This window comes from Elephas maximus, chromosome 9 (assembly GCF_024166365.1).
Source record: "Elephas maximus indicus isolate mEleMax1 chromosome 9, mEleMax1 primary haplotype, whole genome shotgun sequence".
Taxonomy (NCBI): Eukaryota; Metazoa; Chordata; class Mammalia; order Proboscidea; family Elephantidae; genus Elephas; species Elephas maximus.
Window position 1 is genome coordinate 106,855,915 of NC_064827.1, and position 21,424 is coordinate 106,877,338.

Genomic DNA, 21,424 nt, shown 5'->3' on the forward strand with positions numbered 1-21,424 from the left:
TGGTCTGTTCCTCAAACAGTCATGGGGATGGTGCTGGACTGGGCAGTGTTTATTTCACTGTGCGTGGGGTTGCCAGGAGTTGGGGGGCCCACTGGATGTCACCTAACATCAGCATACTTATCTTCACAGGGGTCGCCCAACTTTTTCATAAGGAGCAAAGAGTTGGTATTTTAGGGTTTACAGGCCATACCACCTTGTGTCATAACTACTCAACTCTGCCATTGTGGCGTGAAAGCAGCCAGAGATTATGGGAGCATGGGTTGGCGTGGCTGTCTCGTAATCAGACTTTACAAAAATGGGAAGTGGCTGTAGTCTGCCAGGCCCTCTAGGAGTCACCACATGTTTATAATAATTTAGGACTTCTTCACCACCGCTCCTTGCTTACAGCTGTAAAATGAGGAGGAGGATCTTGGTTTTATCTTCACAGCCATGATGAAGATAAAACTACAGTATCTATAAACACTCATAAAAACAGTCTGTATTAGCTTCAATCAGCCCCATACTATCAGCTCTGCTGTTTGGAAGTATGACAACTTCAATTATTATAATAATCATTGAATTTAACTTTATGTTTCTCCTCGTTATGAGGTATCACCTGAGAACGTTAAGAGGTGACAGAATGGGTAATTTAGGAACATTTTTGGTGTCAAAAAACATTAAACTCTTCTTATATCAACAATACCTCTATAAAGTGGACTAAAAAGCAAGTATTTAATAAGGTTAGCAAGATGAAGCAACAGAGTTTAGGATGGCCTGAAACATGAACGGCCTTCGTCAAGTATTTCCATTAAAAAACATTCTATAAACAAAGACATAACCAACAAGTTATATTATTTTTTATTCATGTTAGAATTTCTATCAGTGTTTGAACATCAATATTTAGAGAGTTTGTACATTTTCGCCTTCCCAGGGTTAAAAAGAACCACGCTAGGTCACAAATGGTAACTAACACACATTTCACAATTGCCCAGATAGTCACTTGTTCACTCTCTTAACACTGTTTAACGTTTTCTTTTTCTCACTGTAATTGACAATGAAAAGTGTGCCCCACTTATGTCTCAGCAAAGTTCCAGACATTATGGATTCATCACATATAAATTCTTTAAAAATATACTTCTGTCCAAAGACTTGATGACTACTATGTACACTACAAAAATAAATTTTCATATAAATAAATTATATGGCATACTTTTTATCTTTGTAACTGAAATGACACAAACCCATTTCCGCCCACCTTGGCAGACAATGAGACACAGTTTGAATATTTATTTCCTTTAAACTCCTTACACGAAAACCTACCGTGAGTTCCTTAACGTCAATGTTATATACTCTGAACTATTTAACATTAGTAAGCACTCTATACAAATAAAAATTCTGTTCAAAAGTAAAACACAGCTGTAATAGTGTTTCCAATAGAAATAAAATCCCTGCATTTTTTTTTGTTATAAACTGGCATGACAAATACTGTAGGAAAACATTCTTATGATACAAAATTATAAATATCAGCAAAGATTAAAAAAAAAAATTAAAACATCCAAATGAACAAACAAGACAGACAAAATTAAAAAAAAAAAACAAAACAGAAATTCTAGTTGCCCGCCAGCCCAAGTTCTCCCTTTGCCAATGTGACTACAGGAGAAGAGTTCTACGCTGTGTAGAAAGCAAGGGCTGGGAGGGTCGCACGCACCACACAAGCTGTGCTCAGGAAAGGAGCGAGGACACACCAAGAACTAAGGAGAAGCCAATCTCAGAATTTTGCATCATCTCCCTCCTCAATGCAGAGGCAGGTGTTAGGTAGACCGACAGTGTGGCTGGTGGAGAGGTACCAAAAACAGTAACAATGGGGATGGCCAGGGCCCCTCACTCTCACTCTCACACTCGCACATACACACACACTCCTGATAGCTGCAGGTGGCTTCCAATGAGTAGCTTGCAGTTTTGTTGGCGAGTTTCAGGGTCTGAGGTCACTATACTGCCAGTACTACTGGGCGCCTGTTGTCTTTCTATTAGGATTTTCCATGTAAAACAGGAGGAAATAACGGAGTTGCCATTAGTGCACTCCGAACAGTAGCTTAAGGTTCTTTCATGTGGGGAACGGGCCCTTCCCTTTGACTTCCCTCATGTCTGTAAACACGTGGCCAGCATGGATTTGCAAGGGGGCTGGTCTCTGGCCACGAGGTGAGAAGATCAAACCTCAGAGCAAGGGAACAGCACCCACACAGAAGCCAATCTTTAAAAATAAGTGATGCCTGGTTGAGAGACAGGCCTCCATATATGGTGCTTGAGTAGGGTTTATGCAATTAGCATCTTGCTGCTCTTCAATAAGTGTCACATGGAACCAGCGGTAATAACGGCAAGTGGAGTGAGCCCATGTTTCCCATTTCTTTAGGAAGTGTGCATTCCATAATTAACCAGCTGAGAAGGATCCTTCTGAAACTCACATCCTATACAATTTCTGACTCTGTATCAGTGTGTTGTTTATTTTCCAAGGAAGTTCCAACCAACTGCTTGATTTAGGAAGAGAGGAAGTTTCAATCTGAAGGACTCAAAACGCCATCTCTGGTTGTATTGTAGGCCCAGAATCAACAGATTTTCTACCTGTAGCAGGACCATGGGCTGCAAAGGATGTTCAGTCTACTGGTAACTTTGGGGGGTACGGGTGTGTGTTGGTCCTGATAAAGAGTATAACGAGGCTGCACAATTTGTTACAGCATGCACTCAGGACCTAGTCAGACACATCATTAGGCATGCTATCCAATTCTTTAATACCAACGAAGACGGACAGATGGTAGCTCTATGCATGGAGGTTCCAATGTCAATCACAACGACCCATGCGGAAAAAAAAAACAAAACTCATCTCCTTTGCAGCACCAGGTGGGGTATCTGGGTGACAACAATGACCTTATGAGATGCCACAGACTAGCAGCGAGTCCAGCTTTTCCTCTGCCATTTCCAAAGGATAAAGCCTGATGTTTAGGGCTGGCCCTCCACAAGCACTGAGCAATAAAGAGATCCTGACTCTTCCAGCCTGATTAGTTCAGAGACCACTAATGGTTACAGATGGTGAAAAAAACAAAAAAAGAAACAAACAAAAAATCACAGTACAGTACAAAAAAAAACCCAAAAACCACACGTGTTCACACTCACAGCCAAACAAAAGAACCGCATAGAACTACACCTAGAAAAGCCACCGAGATTAACGTGCTTTCTTCATATCTGCTCATTAAACAACAAAAAAAATTATCACGCATAGCGTGTTTGAAAGTTAACAGTAACGTTTCATACTACCACAGGGTTGTGATATGCAAACTTCAAATATTTTAAACAGAAACCTTTACAAAATAATCCTATTACACAAGCAATATTTGCATAGAATTATACAGGTAAATTATACAATATTTGAGCAGCAGCAACATATGCTGAAATTTAAGACTAAGTTAAGCTTGGTTGTGGCACAGAGATCAATGTACAAACGAGAGGGACCCACTATAGCCTCCCCACTCTGGGACAGGAGTGAAGAAACCCTCTACTTTACACGGTTCGTATATTACATGTGTACACCTCTTAAATATTTATAGGAATATTTAACAAAATAATACAATTGGTTACAGTAACAACGAACTGCTCTCCTGGGCAGTACACCTTTCCCATGTCTCCACGTTCTCTTCAAGCAGTTCTGGAAAGAGGTGGGGTGGGGTGGGGATGGGGGTTTCCAATCTTTGGCCTCTTTGCTTCAGATTTTACTCACCCTTTAAAAGAAGAAGAAGAAAAAAAAAACAACAAAGTCATAATAGGTACAAGGTGCAGGAATCCATATTTATAAAGTACAAAAACCTAATCTATGGTGCTAGAAATCTGGATAGTGACTGCCCTTTGGAGGGAGCTGGGTGAAGGTACTGGAGGGGGCTTTTGGCGGCTGCTCATGTTCTGTTTCTTCCTCTGGGGTTTGGCTACCTGGATGTGTTCACTTTGTGACCATTTTTTGAGCTCTACATTTACGATACTTACATGAATGTTACACTTTACAATTTTTTTCTTTTTTGTTTCTTCTCACGTCTATAACCCTTTAATAAAGAATACATTGACAGGCAAATGGTTTCCCTCAACAGCTTAATAATGGTGAGAAAGAGACGCTATTTAGAACCCAACTGGTTTCCCAAGGATGACAATACTGGAACAGGTTAGATTAGCCTTGGCCTTGGGGTCCTTGGGTGTTGCATAAAGTTAACATGTTTGGCTTCTAATTGAAAGGCTGGAGGTTTGAGTCCACCCAAAGTACCTCAGAAGAAAGGCCTGGCAATCTACTTCTGAAAAAATCAGCCACTGAAAACTCTGTGGAGCACACTTCTACCCTCACCTATGGGGTTGTCATGAGTCAGAGTTGGCTCGACGGGAAGTGGTTTGGGGATATGGCTTATTCTTCTAAAGGTTCACTCGGGTTTCATTTGGGCTATACCCTTGCCCAGGGCCCTCTAGAAAGTGCAGCCTAAGAAACCCCAAGGAGTTTTTCTGTCTCTGGTCCCTCAGTGGCTACTAAAGAGCAGAGACTCCCAAACCCTGCTCACCCGCCTGCCCAAGCCACACACCTCAGTTGGAGCTGGTTCCCCGGGGCCTCTCCTCACATTCCACATCTTGCAGCTCTATGACTTCCACTTTCGAATCCCTTCTCTCACACCGGACATTAAAAGGCACATGGGGGTCCTCAAACAGCCCGTGGTCAGTTTCGGGGTAGTCCTCATAGCCCGGGCAGAGCCCCCCCCGGGGGTTCCGGCTGTGCCCAGGCCCTGGTCCAGGTTGGGGGTGCACAGCAACTGTCACGGAGGCAGAAGCAGTCACAGTGGTGATGGGTTGGCAGTATCCGGGCACGGAGCTGCCCATGGCAGTGAATGCTGGGTTCCGAGGCTTGTGAGAACGGGCTCCTCGGGCGCCCATGCGGTCCCTATTGCTAGGACCAGAATGCCCTTCAGTAGGAATTTCAAAAGCGTCCCTGCGCGGTCTGTAGGGGGGCGGCCGCAGCCCTTCTCTGGGGGCGTCCCTGCGGGACTGCTGGCCTGGCCGTCCTGGTGGCAAGGTCCCCGAGTCCAGGTGGGACTGCTGGCGAGGGTTGGAGGGTGGGTGGTGTCTGGAATCGGGATGGACCACCTGTGGAGAGTGCGGGCAGGTTAAAACAGGCAAGGTGCTCACCCAGGCTGGGCACGGGCACCCCCAATCCTGCCTCTCCCACCTTGGCTCCCGCTCACACGTTGCCACCCACATGCAGCACTTTCTTAATCAAGATCTCAGTCGACCCAGCCAAAGCAAGAGTAGAAGGGAGGGGCTGGGGAGCCCAGGGGGACCTTCAACCCACGAAAGAAAAACCGGTTCTTTTAAGAACCTGCAGGATGTGGCAGAAAAGCCCTTCTTTCAGGTCCTATCTGTAGGCTTTCTCAAACACAGCCAGTTGGACACGTGTGGCAGCTGCCCATAAATACAGGGCAGCTTCCAAGCCGCCGCCCTGCCACAGTCCACCTCCCTGCCCTGTCCGGGCTAGCCAGAGCCCAAGCTCCTCTTCTCCTAGAACTGTGAAGTGTCTGGCCCTGGCTTGCCCAAACGCAGGACGCAAGCAGGACTGACAATACCTAAGCCGTCTAATAACGGAAGCCGTGAGGTACATGTGGCTATTTAAGTTTAGGTGAACTAAAATATAAAATTCTGTCCCTTGGTTGCACTAACCACATTTCACGCGCTCAGTAGCCACGTGTGGCCAGTGGCTACTGTACTGGAGAGCGTAGTCAGAGAACATTTCCATCCTCACAGAAAGTTCTATCGGGCAGCATGGCTCTATCTGATTGTTAGGAATCTGGTTTCTGGGTCTCTATACAAAGCGCAGAGCAGCACAGTGGCCACATCAATCAAAAGGACCGTGACCAACTTCAAAGTCGTTTAGCTTGTACCTATTTTTAGGCTCCCGCTGAACAAAACCAGATTCACACTGTAGCTCAGCAGGCATCGTCACGGGGGGTAAGAGGAGGAAAATTTAGGTTATTTGGTTGGCCTCTCATGCTTTCATGGACGGGCTGCTTTGGCCTGGGACTGGAATACCCATTTCCTAGAGGGACAGCAGGAGGGCTTCCCTTGGAGCAAAGTGAGCCTTAGAACCCTCCTTGGGGTTTTTTTAGCAGCCCCTGCCAGAGACCGCCGTGTGAGCACACGGCCTCTGTGAAGGGGCTGTTCCCAGCCTGCCTCTTAACACTTTCCTGAATTACTGGAAGCTAAGAACTCAGGGGTGCTTCTCAGCTTCTCTGCTCCCCTCAGCCACCTGGAATACGAGCTTAAAGCCATAAAAGCTTAGTCAAGTCTTCAACAATAATAATTAAGTTCTAAAGGCACTTCGAAATTGGTTATTTTTATAATTTAAGAAGCATCAAATATTGGCAATTTCATATGATCTGACCCAAGATATGCTTAGGAGTCCCTGAGTGGGACAAACTGTTAACGTGCTTGCTGCTAACCAAAAGGTTGGAGGTTCAAGTTTATCCAGAGGCTCTCCTGGGAAGAAAGCCACTAAAAACTCTGTGGAGTACCGTCTGCTCTGACACACATGGGGTTGCCATGAGTTGGAGCTGACTTGACGGCAACTGGTATACAGGGTATGGTATGTATCCTGTCTCTGGGACTGGCAGCTTGGAGCAGTAAGGGGCTGCCCTGGATACCCTGTGAGCACTGTGCCCATCGCCATGGGTGGTAATGACCCTTTCCCCCAGCCCTGAGGGGGACTCACAGTGGAGCGGGCGAAGACGGGGTTTTCTGTGGCTTCCACAATCACCTGGTGGGCAGGGCTGCCGCAGCCCTGCTGGGCCTCATAGTGCCGCAGCTCCTCGCTGATGCCGGACACCGTCGTCTGAGAACTGTACTCCGAGTCGGAGGAATCGGACCCGTTGTTCGTGTGACTGGGGGGAACAGCAAACCTGACAACGCTGGGGGGCGGCTCAGGGGACGGAGTAGGTAGCCGGTTCAGTCCGCTGGCTGGAGACACCTATTAAGGGGATTGCGTATTAACAGAGTTCCTGGCCATTGTTGGCCACACTCAGAGTTCAAAGCACAGTATTTATCCACAGGCTCTGACGATACACTGTATCCACCTCCCCCTTTCTGCCACGTTGAGGACCATCAGGTGAAAAAATTACCCTTTGCTTTCAGACGCTGAAAAGGCAGGGTTTGCGCTTTTTACTTCCCCAAGCCCAACATCCTTCTGCAATAAAGTGTTTCATGTGCACTTGCCTACAAGATTCAGTCTGCCTATCGGTTGGTTTTAAAAAACAATGAAACAAAACCAGTGCTACATCCCTTGAAACTATTAAGTTGAAGATAAAAAGCCATACTTATTGAGACATTTACTGGAAACGTAAACGATCAGCAAATATGCATATACCCAAGTATCTACATGAAGAGTGACACCAGGAAAAATAACATTCAGGTGGCCCGTGGGTTTTACCTTACACGAGTGTAACCACTGACCTCAGGATATGGCCCAAAGAAGGACAAAAGGACTGGGAGCAAAACCAATCCATTCAGAACACCCAGGATTGTTAAGATGGCCAGAACCGCAAAGAAATACCTGGAAGATAAAAGGGGCATGGGAATGTTGACTGAGATGAACGGGAATTATGCTACCCTTCATGCGACCAAATACATCTGCACGTCAAAACCAAAACTGAATAAAAACCACACCACTGAAAAGGCTGTTGCAAAAACTACAGTTCTAATTCAGCACAAGATTCTTTTTTTTTTTTTTTTACCTTATGACTTTGAGGACTATATTCCACAACCCAAAGTGTGAGTTCAGGGAGGGAAGGAAAAAAAACAAAAAACAATGAGTTTGTTAATTTGCTGAAATCTCCTGGCATGTAACGTTACTTATGAATGTGTAACACAAACACAAAAATATGGAATGCAGGCTGAATGCCGCACAGACCGAGAGCACAAACACAAAGCAGGGGGAGCCCCTCACACGAAAACCCAGCAGAAGCAAACAAATGAAGCAAAGGGCGTAGAATTTAAACAATTTAGCCCAGGAGGAAAAGAAGCCCACTTTTGCAGGCAGCTAATCCACTGTGAAATGCGTCTGCATCTCAGAGCAGAATCTCTAATTAAAGTCTCCGGCGTCTCAGGTAAGGCTTTCCCTGGGCTTTCATTAATCACAACGTGCTGCCTAGAATTCTGGGAGTTCCAGTTTTACCAAATAGCTCCAATTGCAACCTTTTTAGGACACAGGAACCAGCTTTCTGCAAAGAAAATGCTGCCCATTCTGTGGGAGCGCGGGCATTGTGCTGGGTGAGGGCGCTCCACAATGGCTGGGCTGCTCGGCGGGCTAATCTTTTGTTGAACAATTTAGCATCTCTGAATACACTTGTTTTGCGTCAGCCAATTCAAACATAAAGGCCACAGCACCATGGAAGAAGAGGAAAGTGCACAAGTGGCCCCGCTTTCCCACCATTGAGGGCTAAGGTCTGGGATCCTTCATGAATACCAAGGTAAACCTGGCAGCCGGGCGAGCCTCTCGGGCAGACACTCTGCACACCTGGAGTGAGCGGACTTCGAGCAAGAAGGCATTTCTGTAACTAATGATTTCTAGGGCCATTTGGATGGAAGTGGGCTGGGGTGGGGGAGAGGCTTCTGATGTTCTAGGAAGAAGAAGGGCATGATATCTATCTGCTAATAGTCCCACTGATGATAAAACGGAGCAGGCACCCAGCTTTGCCATGTCTATGTATGTTTCGCTGTTGGATTAAAGGGGAGAGGACCCCTATAAAAACACAAGTACTTTGCAGCTCTTGTAAACACCAGAGACTTCTGAGCTGCATTAGCAAAGACCAAGCAGCCAATGGCTTGCTCTAATGTAAACTGCTGGAACTTTCGGCTGAGACATATATCAGCAGCAGGCATTAAGACATTTTCATTCCATCCATCTCGCGGTAGGATAAACAGGGCAATTAGATTTCTGACGGCTTAGTGTATACAATGTCTGCTCATGGATTCGACCTCAGTGAGGACTTTATCAGGTTAATCTATCCAGTTCTAGAAAATGGGAAGTCCTTTTAAGTGCTTGAAACAGGAACCCTGATACCTCTGGGAGGAGAGGACAGTCACGGGTAAATGAGAAAACTGGAGTTCTGGCCTCCAGGTTCCTGGCCTGGTTGCTCTAATTCCACTGAAGTGTTCCTCTCTATGGCTCATGGAGCATCCTCCACAAGGCCAAGTGAGAACCTCCAAGATCCCATCAGCCCCTGTGTTTCCCACAGTTCTGGACTGCCTGTAAACTTGTCTCTCCCCTCACAGACCATAAGCTACATGACTGGAATGCTGCGTCCCTGGTACTTGGTTGCACGAAATGGCACTTAAGAGGTGCTTAGTACATTTGTCTTGAATGAGAATGGAACTACACGAAAGAAATTCTATCTGACACACGGTTTTTATACCGTGAAGAAATAATACTAATGTCTGAAAAAAATGCAGACTTAGGAAATAAAGGAAAAGTCAAATTCAGAACTTAACAAAACCAAAACCTTTATCTAAATAGGCAAATACCTATTTGGCACTAGCAGCCAAGAATTACAAATTGGCTTGTTAATTTATCAGTGTAAGGGCACCATGCTGATTAAAATGTGGGTAGAAATGCAGACACTCTGCCCTACACCAGACCTACGGAATCCGGTCTGTATTGAGAGAGTGGGCCTCAGGTGGTGTACTGAGAGCTTCATATTAAAGTTTGAGAAGCGATGGTCTACACTCAAAGCCATTCCACCTCTTCATTCCACCCTACACCAAACCACAGCGAGCAAACCCAGGTGCTTATTTTAGGAAGGCTGAGTCTCCATGATGCTGAATGGCCCAACTGGGTTTGCCATAAACCAATGAGTTGATCCTTGAAGCTTTGGCTAAACTTTGTAGCTCAAAGACACACACACACACACACAAATATATACCCTACCCAGGAAAATCTGTTTAGATGATCTCTCCAGATTGAAGTGTCCCAAACAATCCAGTCATTTCTCACATTTGGTTCTGCCCTACCATGGAGCTCTAATTCTGGGCAATCTTGTTAGCTACTCAGAGATTTTGGCCTTGCCCCTCCACAAAGTAGCAGTGTTTGTCCAAGATTAGCAACTTCAGAAACCACAAAGGCTATTTAGGAGTAGAAATGGTCTCTTTCCCTGCAGTTCTTAAATTCTTTTCAAAAGGAAAACTTGCTCTCCGTTTATACTTCATGAAGTTACTTTCTTAATTAAATTCACTAGCAACCCCTTGCCTTTAGATCCAAGAAGACTCTAAGACAGGCTTGGATTTCTAAAATCTATCACCAAAGTTGTGCATTCAGTGCTTCCTAAGTCTTAGGGAGGATGTAATAGGTAAGCTGGGCATATTACTCTTCACTCCTTAAGAGAATAAGTAGGTATTCCTGAGTTTTTCTTTCTACAGTTTTGAAGGAGATGAAGCGAAGATCAAACTGAGTTAATTAATGGAACCATGGGCTACCTCTTCCTGTAGCTATTTCAAACCTGGCATATTAGGAACTGCAATACTGGGTGATTCTTTGGCCTCACCACGTGGCTTTGCTGCTAGCCGCAAGCCCTCCACCTTCTAAGACACTGTACACGACATCTCTAGAATAGAGCTCATCTTTATCTACCTCTCAGTGTATCTCTGAGTTAGTAAGTTCAAAAGAAAGTATAGTCATAAATGAAGACCTGACTCTACTTACCTACCAGATACCGAATGACATAAGCAATGTGGGATTTTCATACCATAAATAAATAACACTAATGTCTACCAAAGAGAGAAGCAAATACACAACAAAGGTTGCACGAGCAAATAATAGTGGTTTAAAAGAACAGTCCTCTCTCACATACACTTACCTGACAATGAAATCAAATTCAGACCCTGCAAGCATCAGGACCCCAAGGAGAGTGGACACAGCACCATCCAGAACGGGTGCAAACATGTGCTCCAGGGCGAGCACTGCCCTGCGGTTCTTATCACCAATGGCTGTGAGAAAGGCCTGTGGAAGGAGCAGAGTCATAGGATCAGAATCCTTCGCTTTGGTCAAATGTTCGGCTTCGTCTTAAGTGTGAAAATTGGGTGCCAAATACATACTTTCTGATGATTATGCTCAGGTGAGATTTTTTGTCACTGTGTTCAAACTAATGTGTTGGCATTACATCTAAACATTATAAAACTTTAACATCAAAAAATGCAGGACTGTATATTCAAAGTAAGCCTATTCTATGTATGGACATATCCCTGCCCCCTTCACATTTCTAGAGCTCTTCTAGGTCAAGAATGGTGTTGATACCAAATGGGAACTCTACTGAGTAAGTTCAGGTAGATCAGACAGTTGGTTTGAGAGTCTGACCCCAGACCATTTTAATGTGAGTTAGTTATTGCTATACCCTGTCTGGTCCTACAGTGGGACCCCAACAGGGAGAGTTGAGCCTGACAGGACTTCTTCCTTTACATGAAAGTTCACGCTGCTCTGGAATATGCTGAGAGGAGAGAGCCCAGAGCTTCTGCAGGCTGCAACTCCTGCTGTCTAGTATTTTACCCTTAAAAAAAAAAAAGGGCTAAAATACATTGCAGGGTACAATCCTATCCCTTATCTACCCGCAGACAAACAGGAATCGTTATTCTAAAAGAAATAAATGAATACATAAATAAAAGATGAATAAATACATGTATACAAATGCATGCCTCAAGTTTTCATACTTCTCTCTAGCACAGGTACCTCTTCTAAGACGGGTCCTACTTATATATTTACTGTGTCAACTGGGGAAGGACATTAAGGTCAATCTAGTAGTCGTTTTCTCTTGAGATGAAAGCACCAAGATGGTTTGGAACCATATTATTCTGTGCCACATTCGGGCCATGAGGTTCAAGCTGTGTTTATCCTACTGCACACAACTTATACGTTGCTGAAACCCATCAAGCTGACAGGAACACACTGACTTCTTAAAACCTTTCAGGGAGGATTTCTTCACCAGCCATTTCCATCATTTCACAAACCTTGTAAGAGCAACGATTTCCTACTTTAAAGAGAATTTCCCATGTGGGATAGGGTAAGAATACTGTGTCCTGTATGTGGCAGTAGTCTTGATGAATGAAGACTTGGAACAGGGCACTAAGCTAAGGCTTCCACTTGCAAAGTAAAGTTGGTTCATGAGTGGATCATCAAACTCCTTAAATTCAAGGAATTCAATCTTGTATGAGCATAGAGGCAATCCTTAACTGTTCAGTAAACACCACTGTGTATTCACGTTCACACAAACTCAACCTTTGAGTGCACAGACCTGGATACACAGTTAGCATTCCCATTGTGAAAAACCTGTTCTAGGAGGCCCTTGTTTGCAATGCTAGCTACAAAAAAAAAAAAAAAAAAAAAAAGGTGGTTTTCATTCATATCAGATTGACTTGCACATTCTTAACAGATGTGCAAATTTTGTTCCTATTTGGTGAAAGGGTATGAGAACTACGTTTTTTCTAAGCTCTAGGCCAGGGGTCTCTTCTTTCTAAAAATGCATCTTCCTCCTCCCAGCTCAATGAAGGAAAATAATCTGAACAGGCTTAAACTTGAGAGGATACTTGTTTTTTTTTTATGTTAAAAACTTTTCACACGCCTTCGACGTTTGTCAACTGCAGCCCCGACCAAGGTATTTTTGCAAGCACGCTATGCTAATTTTTTTTACAGTAACATGTAAAAAAAAAAAAATTGGCATGGGGTGCTTATGAAAATACCTCCTGCTGGGAGGGTGCAGCTGGCAGACACACGTAGAAGGTGTGCGTTCTTGGTGAAAAATATGGTATACGCTGGGGAAAATGAGATAACGTCAACAAAACAGATATTCCTTCTATAAACAAAAGTTAATAATCTCAACATTGCAGAATAATAGCCCTGAAAGAGCTCTTCATAAACCTGCTGAAGGATTACAGAGGGAACAGGCAGAAGCAAACACACAGATATGCATCTTCCCTGTGTTGAGTCCAAGGAAAATCAACGCTAGAGACTGAGAAAGCAAGGCTAAAAGTACCTTAGTCCAAATTCGCTTTAAACCAATGCTAGGATTCCTAGTGAGGGCATTCCAAGTATCAATATTCATTCAGTCAATAAATATTTATCAAATGCCTACTAACAAGCCCAAGGACTTAGACTATCAACTCAACTGTAGATAGAACATTAATTTATCCACTGCCATGAGGCTTAGAAGGAGGAAACCCCGCAAAGGAACTGATATTATATTCTCAACTATATGGATTTTTTTTTTTTATGTCTAAATAATTACATCTATATAATAATAACTGCATGTAATGGACCCGTCTCTTGAATTAAAGGACTCGGCCTAAAGCTTAATTTCCTTCAACCATGTATTCATAGGACTGGGCACAGAAACAGAAAGGGAAACATTCTCTTATTGGAAACAACACCAGTTCTCTTACTTTCTGCTGTCCTGAACTCAGAGGCTGGGAGGCTGAAGGAGTCAGGTGAGCTTCCTTGGAAACGCCAGTTCCTTGAGGCTGATCACCTGCCCCTTCAGTCATGGGCCTGAAGGTACTGCTGTGGCTGCCAGCTAGCCTCATTCGCAAATATGCCATCCTTACCAGGGCTGGAAGTGTGGTCTCACACATGCCCCCACACACAGTCTGTTTTAGGAACAAATCTGACAATTTTAGAGCCTGGTGACACTAATGACACATTCAACACCAAACAAAGTCCTTCCTTCCTGGCTCACTTGCCAACAACACTGCCAACTGCTGACAAGGCCCAGCTACTTTTCCCTTCCATGTCCTTCTGTCTAGATTCCCCAAACAGAAAGGAATCCAGAAAAATTTCAGTGACTCCTAGGAAATTCCTGTGCTCTGAAGCCTTTACACTGTGACGTGTTAGGATTGCTTCTTGAAGTCGAAGAAAATTAAATGGTTCCTACATGGAGACTGAAAGAGCTACAGGAAGCGTTAATTTTCCATCAAGTTTTTGCTTAAAATGTCTTCCATACCAAAGCAACATGGACAGTGAATTCCACTCCTATGCCGACGGACGCAATCAAGATGACCACGGGCACAGCACTCAGCTTGATTCCAATGAGGCCCATCATGCCAAAGAGCTCCACTGTCATCAAAGCCAGGACCATCACCTGTGAGGACACACACAGCAATCAGTGACCAAGTACATCACACCCTAGGTGTTGAAGACAAGGGAAAGTGTCAAAGTACTAATGTGGTCTGCTCTGCAGATCAAGAGCAGAAAAATGCCAGTGACCCAAATAGAATCAAAGTACTGGTTTACCGTGACTTTGGATAACTGTCTTTCCTTCCCAATTCAACCTCTCCCTTTGGAAATGGAGACTTTGGGAAAGGCAAATCGTTTTTCCAATATACCTGCTCTAGAAAGCAAAAATTTTTTAATTACTCCCACCTTAAAAAAACAAAACAAAAAACCCAATAACCAATGAATCAACTCTGATTCACGGAGACCCCTTGTGTGTCAGAACTGTGTTCCAAGGGATTTTCAATGGCTGACTTTTCAGAAATAGATTGCCAGACCTTTCTTCTGAGATGTCTCTGGGTGGACTCAAACCTCCAACCTTTGGTTTAGCAGCCAAGCGCATTAATCATTTGCACCACCCTGGGCCTCCAGAGTAATCTATTAAGAGATTATGCAAACATGGACTCACTGCTAGCTACAACTTTAATATAGTTTAAAACAAGACATTTCCTTCTTGCTTTGATCTTAATCATGATGGACCATCCTTCAACTCACAACTGAGTTGAAACTTGGAAATTTTTGGTTGTTTCACCCACCATCCTGAAGAAAGCTGATAGAACAGGGTGATAAAAAGTTCTTTTAAGTAAAAGTACTTTTGCTTTTGTTTGGAGAGCCCATCAGCTAAGTGAAGATGACTTGGGAGCCAGTTAAGCGGGGGGGGGGGGGGGGGGGGGGCAGGGGATGCTGTCATCAGCTGATACGTGTCAGGTTACAGGGGCCCCTTCACTTTGAAGAAATGTGGGGACCGGGGTGGACAAAGCAAACAGTTCAATCCAAGGAAAAGCTTTTCTTTGCCTTTCATCCTCCTTGTAAAAATTTGCAGGGAGAGGTAGACTTTGGAGTTTCTTGGGCAAAAGGGGGAAGAAAATACAAACAAAACAATAAACTTTGGAGAAACCAAGAGTTCTTTCTTGGGGGTGGGGTGGGGAATAGTGGCGGCGGTTCGGGGAAATGTCACAGAAGTGTCTTTTGCTTTCTTTTAATAAGCTAATGAAAGATGAACAACATCAATTACTTAAGTACCATGAGAACTCATGCAGACTAAACATTTACCTTTTAACATACCTGCTGCACACACTTTCGGTGCAGAAACAAGCCCTGGTCTATGTTTTTATAATTTTGGCATTTTGAAGGCTATACCACAGTACATGGAATTTAAACACTGCCATGAGTTTATGGACTTTCCACGAAACTGAATTCAAATCTGAAAGTATTCTGGAAAAAGGATGCAAGGGGGCGGGGGGGGGGGGGGGGAAGCTAGTAATCTTAGTTTATCATTTTCTTCCAGGAGTTAAAACCTTTCTTTTTTTTTTCTGTATACTACCGTCCTGACTTCTCTAACTACCCTCCATGTTAAATAAAGAATAACCTTCTATAGGTTAGGTCTGTGATGAAGTCACAAAATGATACTTTTGAATTATAAAAAATAAAAAAAGAACTAGTTATGCTTTGATGGTTTTACTAAATGCTCAGTGCTATTATGGCAAGTGTGTTTAAAAAGCTCTCCTATCTTTACGCAGAAATTTTCAAGCTGTAGGAGAAAGGACCCAAGATTAAGGCCATTAAAGGCTCTACCTTAACCATGAACCTCACCACCTCAAGTAGAATAAATATATTATGAATGATGCAATCTATACCCTCCTCCAGAGGCCCAGACATAAACAAAACGTCCTGGCTGCAGAAAGAGCTATGCTGAAAGGAATTTGACTTCCACAAAGACCCTTATAATAAACTCACAATGATCCCGGCAGTCCAGGGGTTCAGGAGGAAGACGGCGCACACCAGAAATGTGCAGGCCAACACCACGCTGATGGACAGCAGGAGCCAGTGGCGAAGCCCGATGTACTGCTCCCAGAAGAGGAAGGGGTAGCCGTTGGGGTAGCTGGCGACCCCCAGGCTTGTGTAGTTGTTGCAGATTGTTCGTACTTTTTCAATCGCTTCCACAAAGTCCGAGGTGTCACGCAAGCCGTTGAGGTAGAAAGGGAACTGAGCGTATTCAATGGGTTCTGCTGCCGGGACTGCACCAAGGAGACAACAAGGGAGAAGGCCTGGGGTTAAGGCGCTCCTTGCAAAGCTCAGGTATTTAGCTAGGCAATACCAGTACCAGTTGCCATCAAGTTGATTCTGACTCATGGCAGGGTTTTCAGTGGCTGATTTTTCAGAAGTAGATGGCCAGATCTTTCTTCCACCTTTGGGTGGACTCGAATCACCAACCTTTCGATCAGCAGCCAAGCACATTCACCATTTTCATCACCCAGGTGTGAGATAGTTGTGACAAATTCCCATCGGAAGTCATACCAGATTTGTGTCCATTTTTATAAATAGTGCCCCAGATACTCCATAATCACAACAAAAGAGAAAGAACTCAGCAAGGAAGTTAACTTACTGAATTGGCAAAAAAAAAACCAATAATAGTCTTTGGGTCTTTACAATTTTATATTTGGTTTAAAACATTTTCAACAACAGCCAACCTCCGATTTTTCTTTTTTTTTCGGGGGGGTGGGACGTGGGAGCCTGTGAGTGACCTATTTTTCAATCTTTGACTTTAATCTCCTAGAAACAGTCACTCTTTGTAATGGGTCTAACAACTTAAAAATGAATTTGCAGAAACCTTTTTAATACAGTGGACACAAGTGAAAACACAAAGTCCAAACGGTTTTGCTCAATCACTTTTGGGAACAAAATAACTTGAAAGTCATGCTTTACTGGGGAAAACGCTTAACTTTCTTATCCTTTTAGTGATCTCACACACTTAAACCTTCCATGCTTCTTTATTTAATGCAATGCTAAGTCTTCAGCAACAGAAGAAGAAATCCTTATACAACAAGCGTTTAGTTACTGCCGTTGTGTGTTCCGACCCTTTGGGGTCATTCAGTTGACTTGCTAAACATGATTTGCCCTATTATAATCTCAACTATAAATTTTCATTAAGACAAGCCTTGGCTGCTTGCCACAAGGCTCTGGGGTTTAGATACAGTGGAGCACAACTCACTTGCTCTCCATGTTTATAAAAGGACCCGTCTCCTTTCTCACGTCTTCCCTTGGCCCAATATCCAAACTATAAGCTACAAATATCACTCACATAATTGCAAATGAAATGCACAAAGAATCACCTTTCAAACCCTGGGCTGAGAGGGGGAAGGAAGAGGACATTGCTGTATACAGACTTTTCTGTTCCCCTTTAAACAGTTCTGACAGAGTACAGGTGCTCAATGGCTTACAGGAATGACCCAACTTGCCAAAAATCCCTTCAACGCCAAGAGTTGACAAAGTTAAGATAAACATCTAATCCCCGGCGATAAAATTTTGTGATGGTAAAATAACACTCAACCTGGAGTCTTCCCCAACGTTCACACGGAACAGCTGGCATTCAAGAGCAATGCCTGACGAACGTCTTTGCGTTAAAGCTCCAGGCGGAAATTAGAGACGCTTATTTCTCAAAGTGATAGAGCACGGGATTGTATTCCATTACACATCCTCATCTGTCTCCCCGAGTTTTAAACTAAAAGAAATATATTGTTCTGTTTATACTTTTGAACCCTGGAGAGCGTCAGTGAACTGTTGCTGGAGGACAGAGCGTGGCCACTCTGTGCGCTCCCAGCCCTGGAGACGGAGGGCTACTCACTTCGCAGCCTGGTTTCTGGCATGTAGTCAGCTTTGTCGTGGACCCATTCAGGCCGATGGGGCCGGATGTTGGCCTGGGAGGCGGCGTAAGCGACGGGGTCGTTGCTGACCCATGCAGTCAGGTAGATGTAGAAAGCACTTGGATTAATGATGCCATCTGCATCCACCAGACGCTGTTTAGTCAACTGCAAAACGAGAAGAACAGAGGCCTTTCAGAATGGGGTCTGGGAAGGGGGGGGGGGACCACACTCTTGCCCAGAGAAAAAGGCAGCAGAGCTTTGCACTAGCATTTATAACAAAGAAGAGAATACCCACTGTTGGAAAGTGTAGAAAATCCCATCAGAACACCTTCGATTTCTTTCAAAATGCACTTATCAGAGGATGCCATAATGGGTGTGTTTATAACAAACACACAGTTCTGCAGATGGCCCGGGAATTGACTGAACCAATTAAATCTGAATGCTAAAAAACTGTCTGCAGCCAAGGCGGAGAATGAACAATCTGGAGAAACATATTTATAGGAGGGGAAAAAAAAAAAAAAAACCTGGCAAGAATCCCCATACACGTCTGTGTGCAGTTAACCTCTGTTGTTAACACTGAGTGAAATGCCACCCAGTAAATGGAGGAGAGCTATAAAAATAAAACAACATCTGTATAAATTTTGCTAAAACTTGCCTCCTCTGACCTGTGTATTCAAAAAATACCCATTGCCAGAAAGTGGAAGAGACTGATGCCCGATCACGGTCACGCCAGAAACCTTATTTCTAAGAGAGGTGGTCATACCATGCGAACTGAAGGCCCTCTAAAGTGGGCCTTGTGGACTGGATCTCTCTCTCTATATACATACACATACATATATATATATATATATTTTTTTTTCCCTGTTTATTTTAGATTCAGGCCAGGCTCCAAAGCTTTGGGTCTTTTTTTAACAAAATGAAAAACACCAGTGACAGCAGTTAACAGAGAAAGAGTGAAGGAAGAAAGGGCGTGGAAGAGAGGGAGTGAAGTCGATTTCAGAGGTCTGGATTCAATTAATTCACAGGATGCTAAACAACTGTGTGTCTTCAAGCCGTCTCTGGAATTACATAGTACAGCTCACGGCCTCCGAGGATGTGGCGCGCTCTGCTCCTTCCCAGGCAGAGGGAAAGCTATCCGAAGGCCTGGCCCCATCACGTTTGTTCCATAGTGGATCTGGGCCCTAAGGCCTAATCCAGCTTCCTGGGCATCACCCCGCTATCTCTCGGATGGACTCCTCTGTCCTCGGCCTTGTCAAACCTGACAGCCAACTGCATGGTGCTATAAAGCACAGGCTTTCACACTCCATAATAACTCTGAACAATGTACTGTGTAAATCTGTCACCTTTCATGCCAGCAGAAGAGGGGAGACAATAAACAGAGCTGGGGAGCAGATCAGCGTGACGGGTTCTGCCTGAAGGTGATGCAAGGAAGCTACAAAGAGCAGAGGGAACAGGATCTGCGGAAACCAGTAGTAGCATGGGATTCATCTGAAGAGTCCAAACACACCCAGGAATCAAAAGGGATAGCTAGAATCCTTTGTCACAGAGAAGGTGCAATGAGAGTTAGAGAATGATGACCAAAGAGAAACAGCTTTTAGTTCTTAGCGGGCGGGGCAGTTAGATTGGTTAGTCTACTCAGGGTCCAAGGGTTTGCATTTCCTTTGGCTTCATTCATGACAGAGCAATTTGTCTACTCCTTGGGCCAGGGTGATACAAAGCCATCAAATACAAAAAAAAAAAAAAAAAAATGATTAGTCCTTGCACCCTTCCAGTAACTTTTCCATCCAAACAAAAAATAAAAACCAAACCTGTTGCCGTCAAGTTGATTCTGACTCATAGCGACCCTATAGGACAAAGCAGAACTGCCCCATATGGTTTCCAAGGAGTGCCTGGTGGATTCGAACTGCCAACCTTTTGGTTAGCAGCCATAGCTCTTAAATGCTATGCCACCGGGGTTTCAATTTTCACCCATCCACCCCCAAATGACTGCTATGTAATGAACCCATCTTTCCAAGTTTGAATACAAGCAAGACCAACATGGTACACATACCGGAATTTGAAAGGGAACAACAGAACACCGTGCTTCTAACATCTCAAAGAGCTTTCATTGTCTCCACTACATTTTATTCTGACAATCATTCTGGGAAGTCAGTGACATACTCATCCCTGTGACAGATGAGGAAACTGAGACTTACTCGATTCATCCCTGTGACAGATGAGGAAACTGAGACTTACTCGATTGCCTAAGGTCACGCTACTAGCCAGTGGGAGGAGGTGAGGTAAAGCCAACTCAGTATTCTTTCCGGTGTAAGGTGCCATTGAGTCGGTTTCAACTCACAGCGACCTGATGTTCAACAGAATGAAACACTGGCCGGTCCTGTGCCATCCTCACAATCGTTGCTATGTGTGAGCCCATCGTTGCAGCCACTGCGTCAATCCATCACTTTGAGGGTCTTCATCTTTTTCACTTTCCACAAGACCCTAATGCCTCCCAGAACACTGGTAGGGATTGCGTGCCTTCAAAAGGATTCTTCAATATGGTGTCTGCTCCCCACACTCTGCCTGACAGCGCCCTCCGGAGTTCCCATGTGGTGGAGCAGTGAGATTACCTGACTGATGTCGATGGGTTTATCGCGGCTGCCGGTTTGCACCAGGAGTTTGTAGGCAAGGACTCCATCATCTGATCCATTTTTGTAATTGTTGGGCATGATTTTCCCAGTCTCCCAGTCACTGTCAAATGCATCCTGAAGTCCTAGAAAAGGCAAACGTGTGCAATACGTTACAGCCCTTAACTGGTATACTCCTGGTCCTAATGAGGTAGGCTGTGAATAGCCAGCAGGACATCAACACAAACACTTGGTATTCTACCTCTGCTTTAAGTTCAAGTGATACTACTACAGTTTTCATGAATGAACTGCAAGTTGCTAAAAATCACTGCTCAAAGAGGAATGGGGGGCATGTTTATTTCTAGGAAACAAATAGACATACGTTACCTAAAACAAAACCTCTCCTTTTCTCTAATGACTATTCTGAAAGAGAGACAGAGAGAGAGAGAGAGCTCCGGAGCTCTGGCAAGAGGAATACCCACGCCGCACTCATTAACTGTTTCATGCCACCGCAGGGTGCTAAGCCACGGGTTCTTCAGTACAACCAGAAATTCCACTCAGATAGGGAAAAACACATTCAAACCTCCAACTTCAAACAGCAACTCAGCTGCTTCTCGAGCCCAGGGTGAGTGAACAGGATTCTGTCAATTTGTTCCATCTGCTCAACTTGTGGAGCTAATACAAGCTGTGGGATCCGCTGCCAGGTTGTGTAAAGATCACAGCCAGCACCTATTCACTCTCGACTGTTCTCTTCCTCTTTGCCACCCTTCCTTAGGAGAGGGGCCGCGGAGGAGAGGGGAAGGGAAGGATACTTCGTGTGCCTGCGTGCGCACCGGGAAATACCTCACAGGGTAAATTTGGATCCGATTGAGAACAGGAAG

The 21,424-nt window shown here is 44.3% G+C and overlaps 1 protein-coding gene across 4 annotated transcripts in view; it reads right to left on the reverse strand.

The window, feature by feature from the left end:
* Window positions 1-1,563: 1,563 nt before the first annotated feature.
* PTCH1 (patched 1) overlaps window positions 1,564-21,424 on the reverse strand; it is a 65,426-nt gene continuing 45,565 nt past the window's right edge. For 3 of the 4 annotated variants that reach the window (XM_049894855.1, XM_049894853.1, XM_049894856.1), the window contains 9 exons: window positions 20,547-20,689; window positions 17,919-18,102; window positions 16,031-16,311; window positions 14,025-14,162; window positions 10,896-11,038; window positions 7,498-7,597; window positions 6,761-7,015; window positions 4,587-5,142; window positions 1,564-3,749 (listed from right to left, as the gene is read on the reverse strand). In XM_049894855.1, the coding sequence (XP_049750812.1) occupies window positions 4,588-5,142; window positions 6,761-7,015; window positions 7,498-7,597; window positions 10,896-11,038; window positions 14,025-14,162; window positions 16,031-16,311; window positions 17,919-18,102; window positions 20,547-20,689 (1,799 nt within the window). In that variant the 3' untranslated portion in view covers window positions 1,564-3,749; window position 4,587. The remainder of the gene's footprint in view (window positions 3,750-4,586; window positions 5,143-6,760; window positions 7,016-7,497; window positions 7,598-10,895; window positions 11,039-14,024; window positions 14,163-16,030; window positions 16,312-17,918; window positions 18,103-20,546; window positions 20,690-21,424) is intronic. The other variant, XM_049894854.1, reaches the window with a different exon arrangement.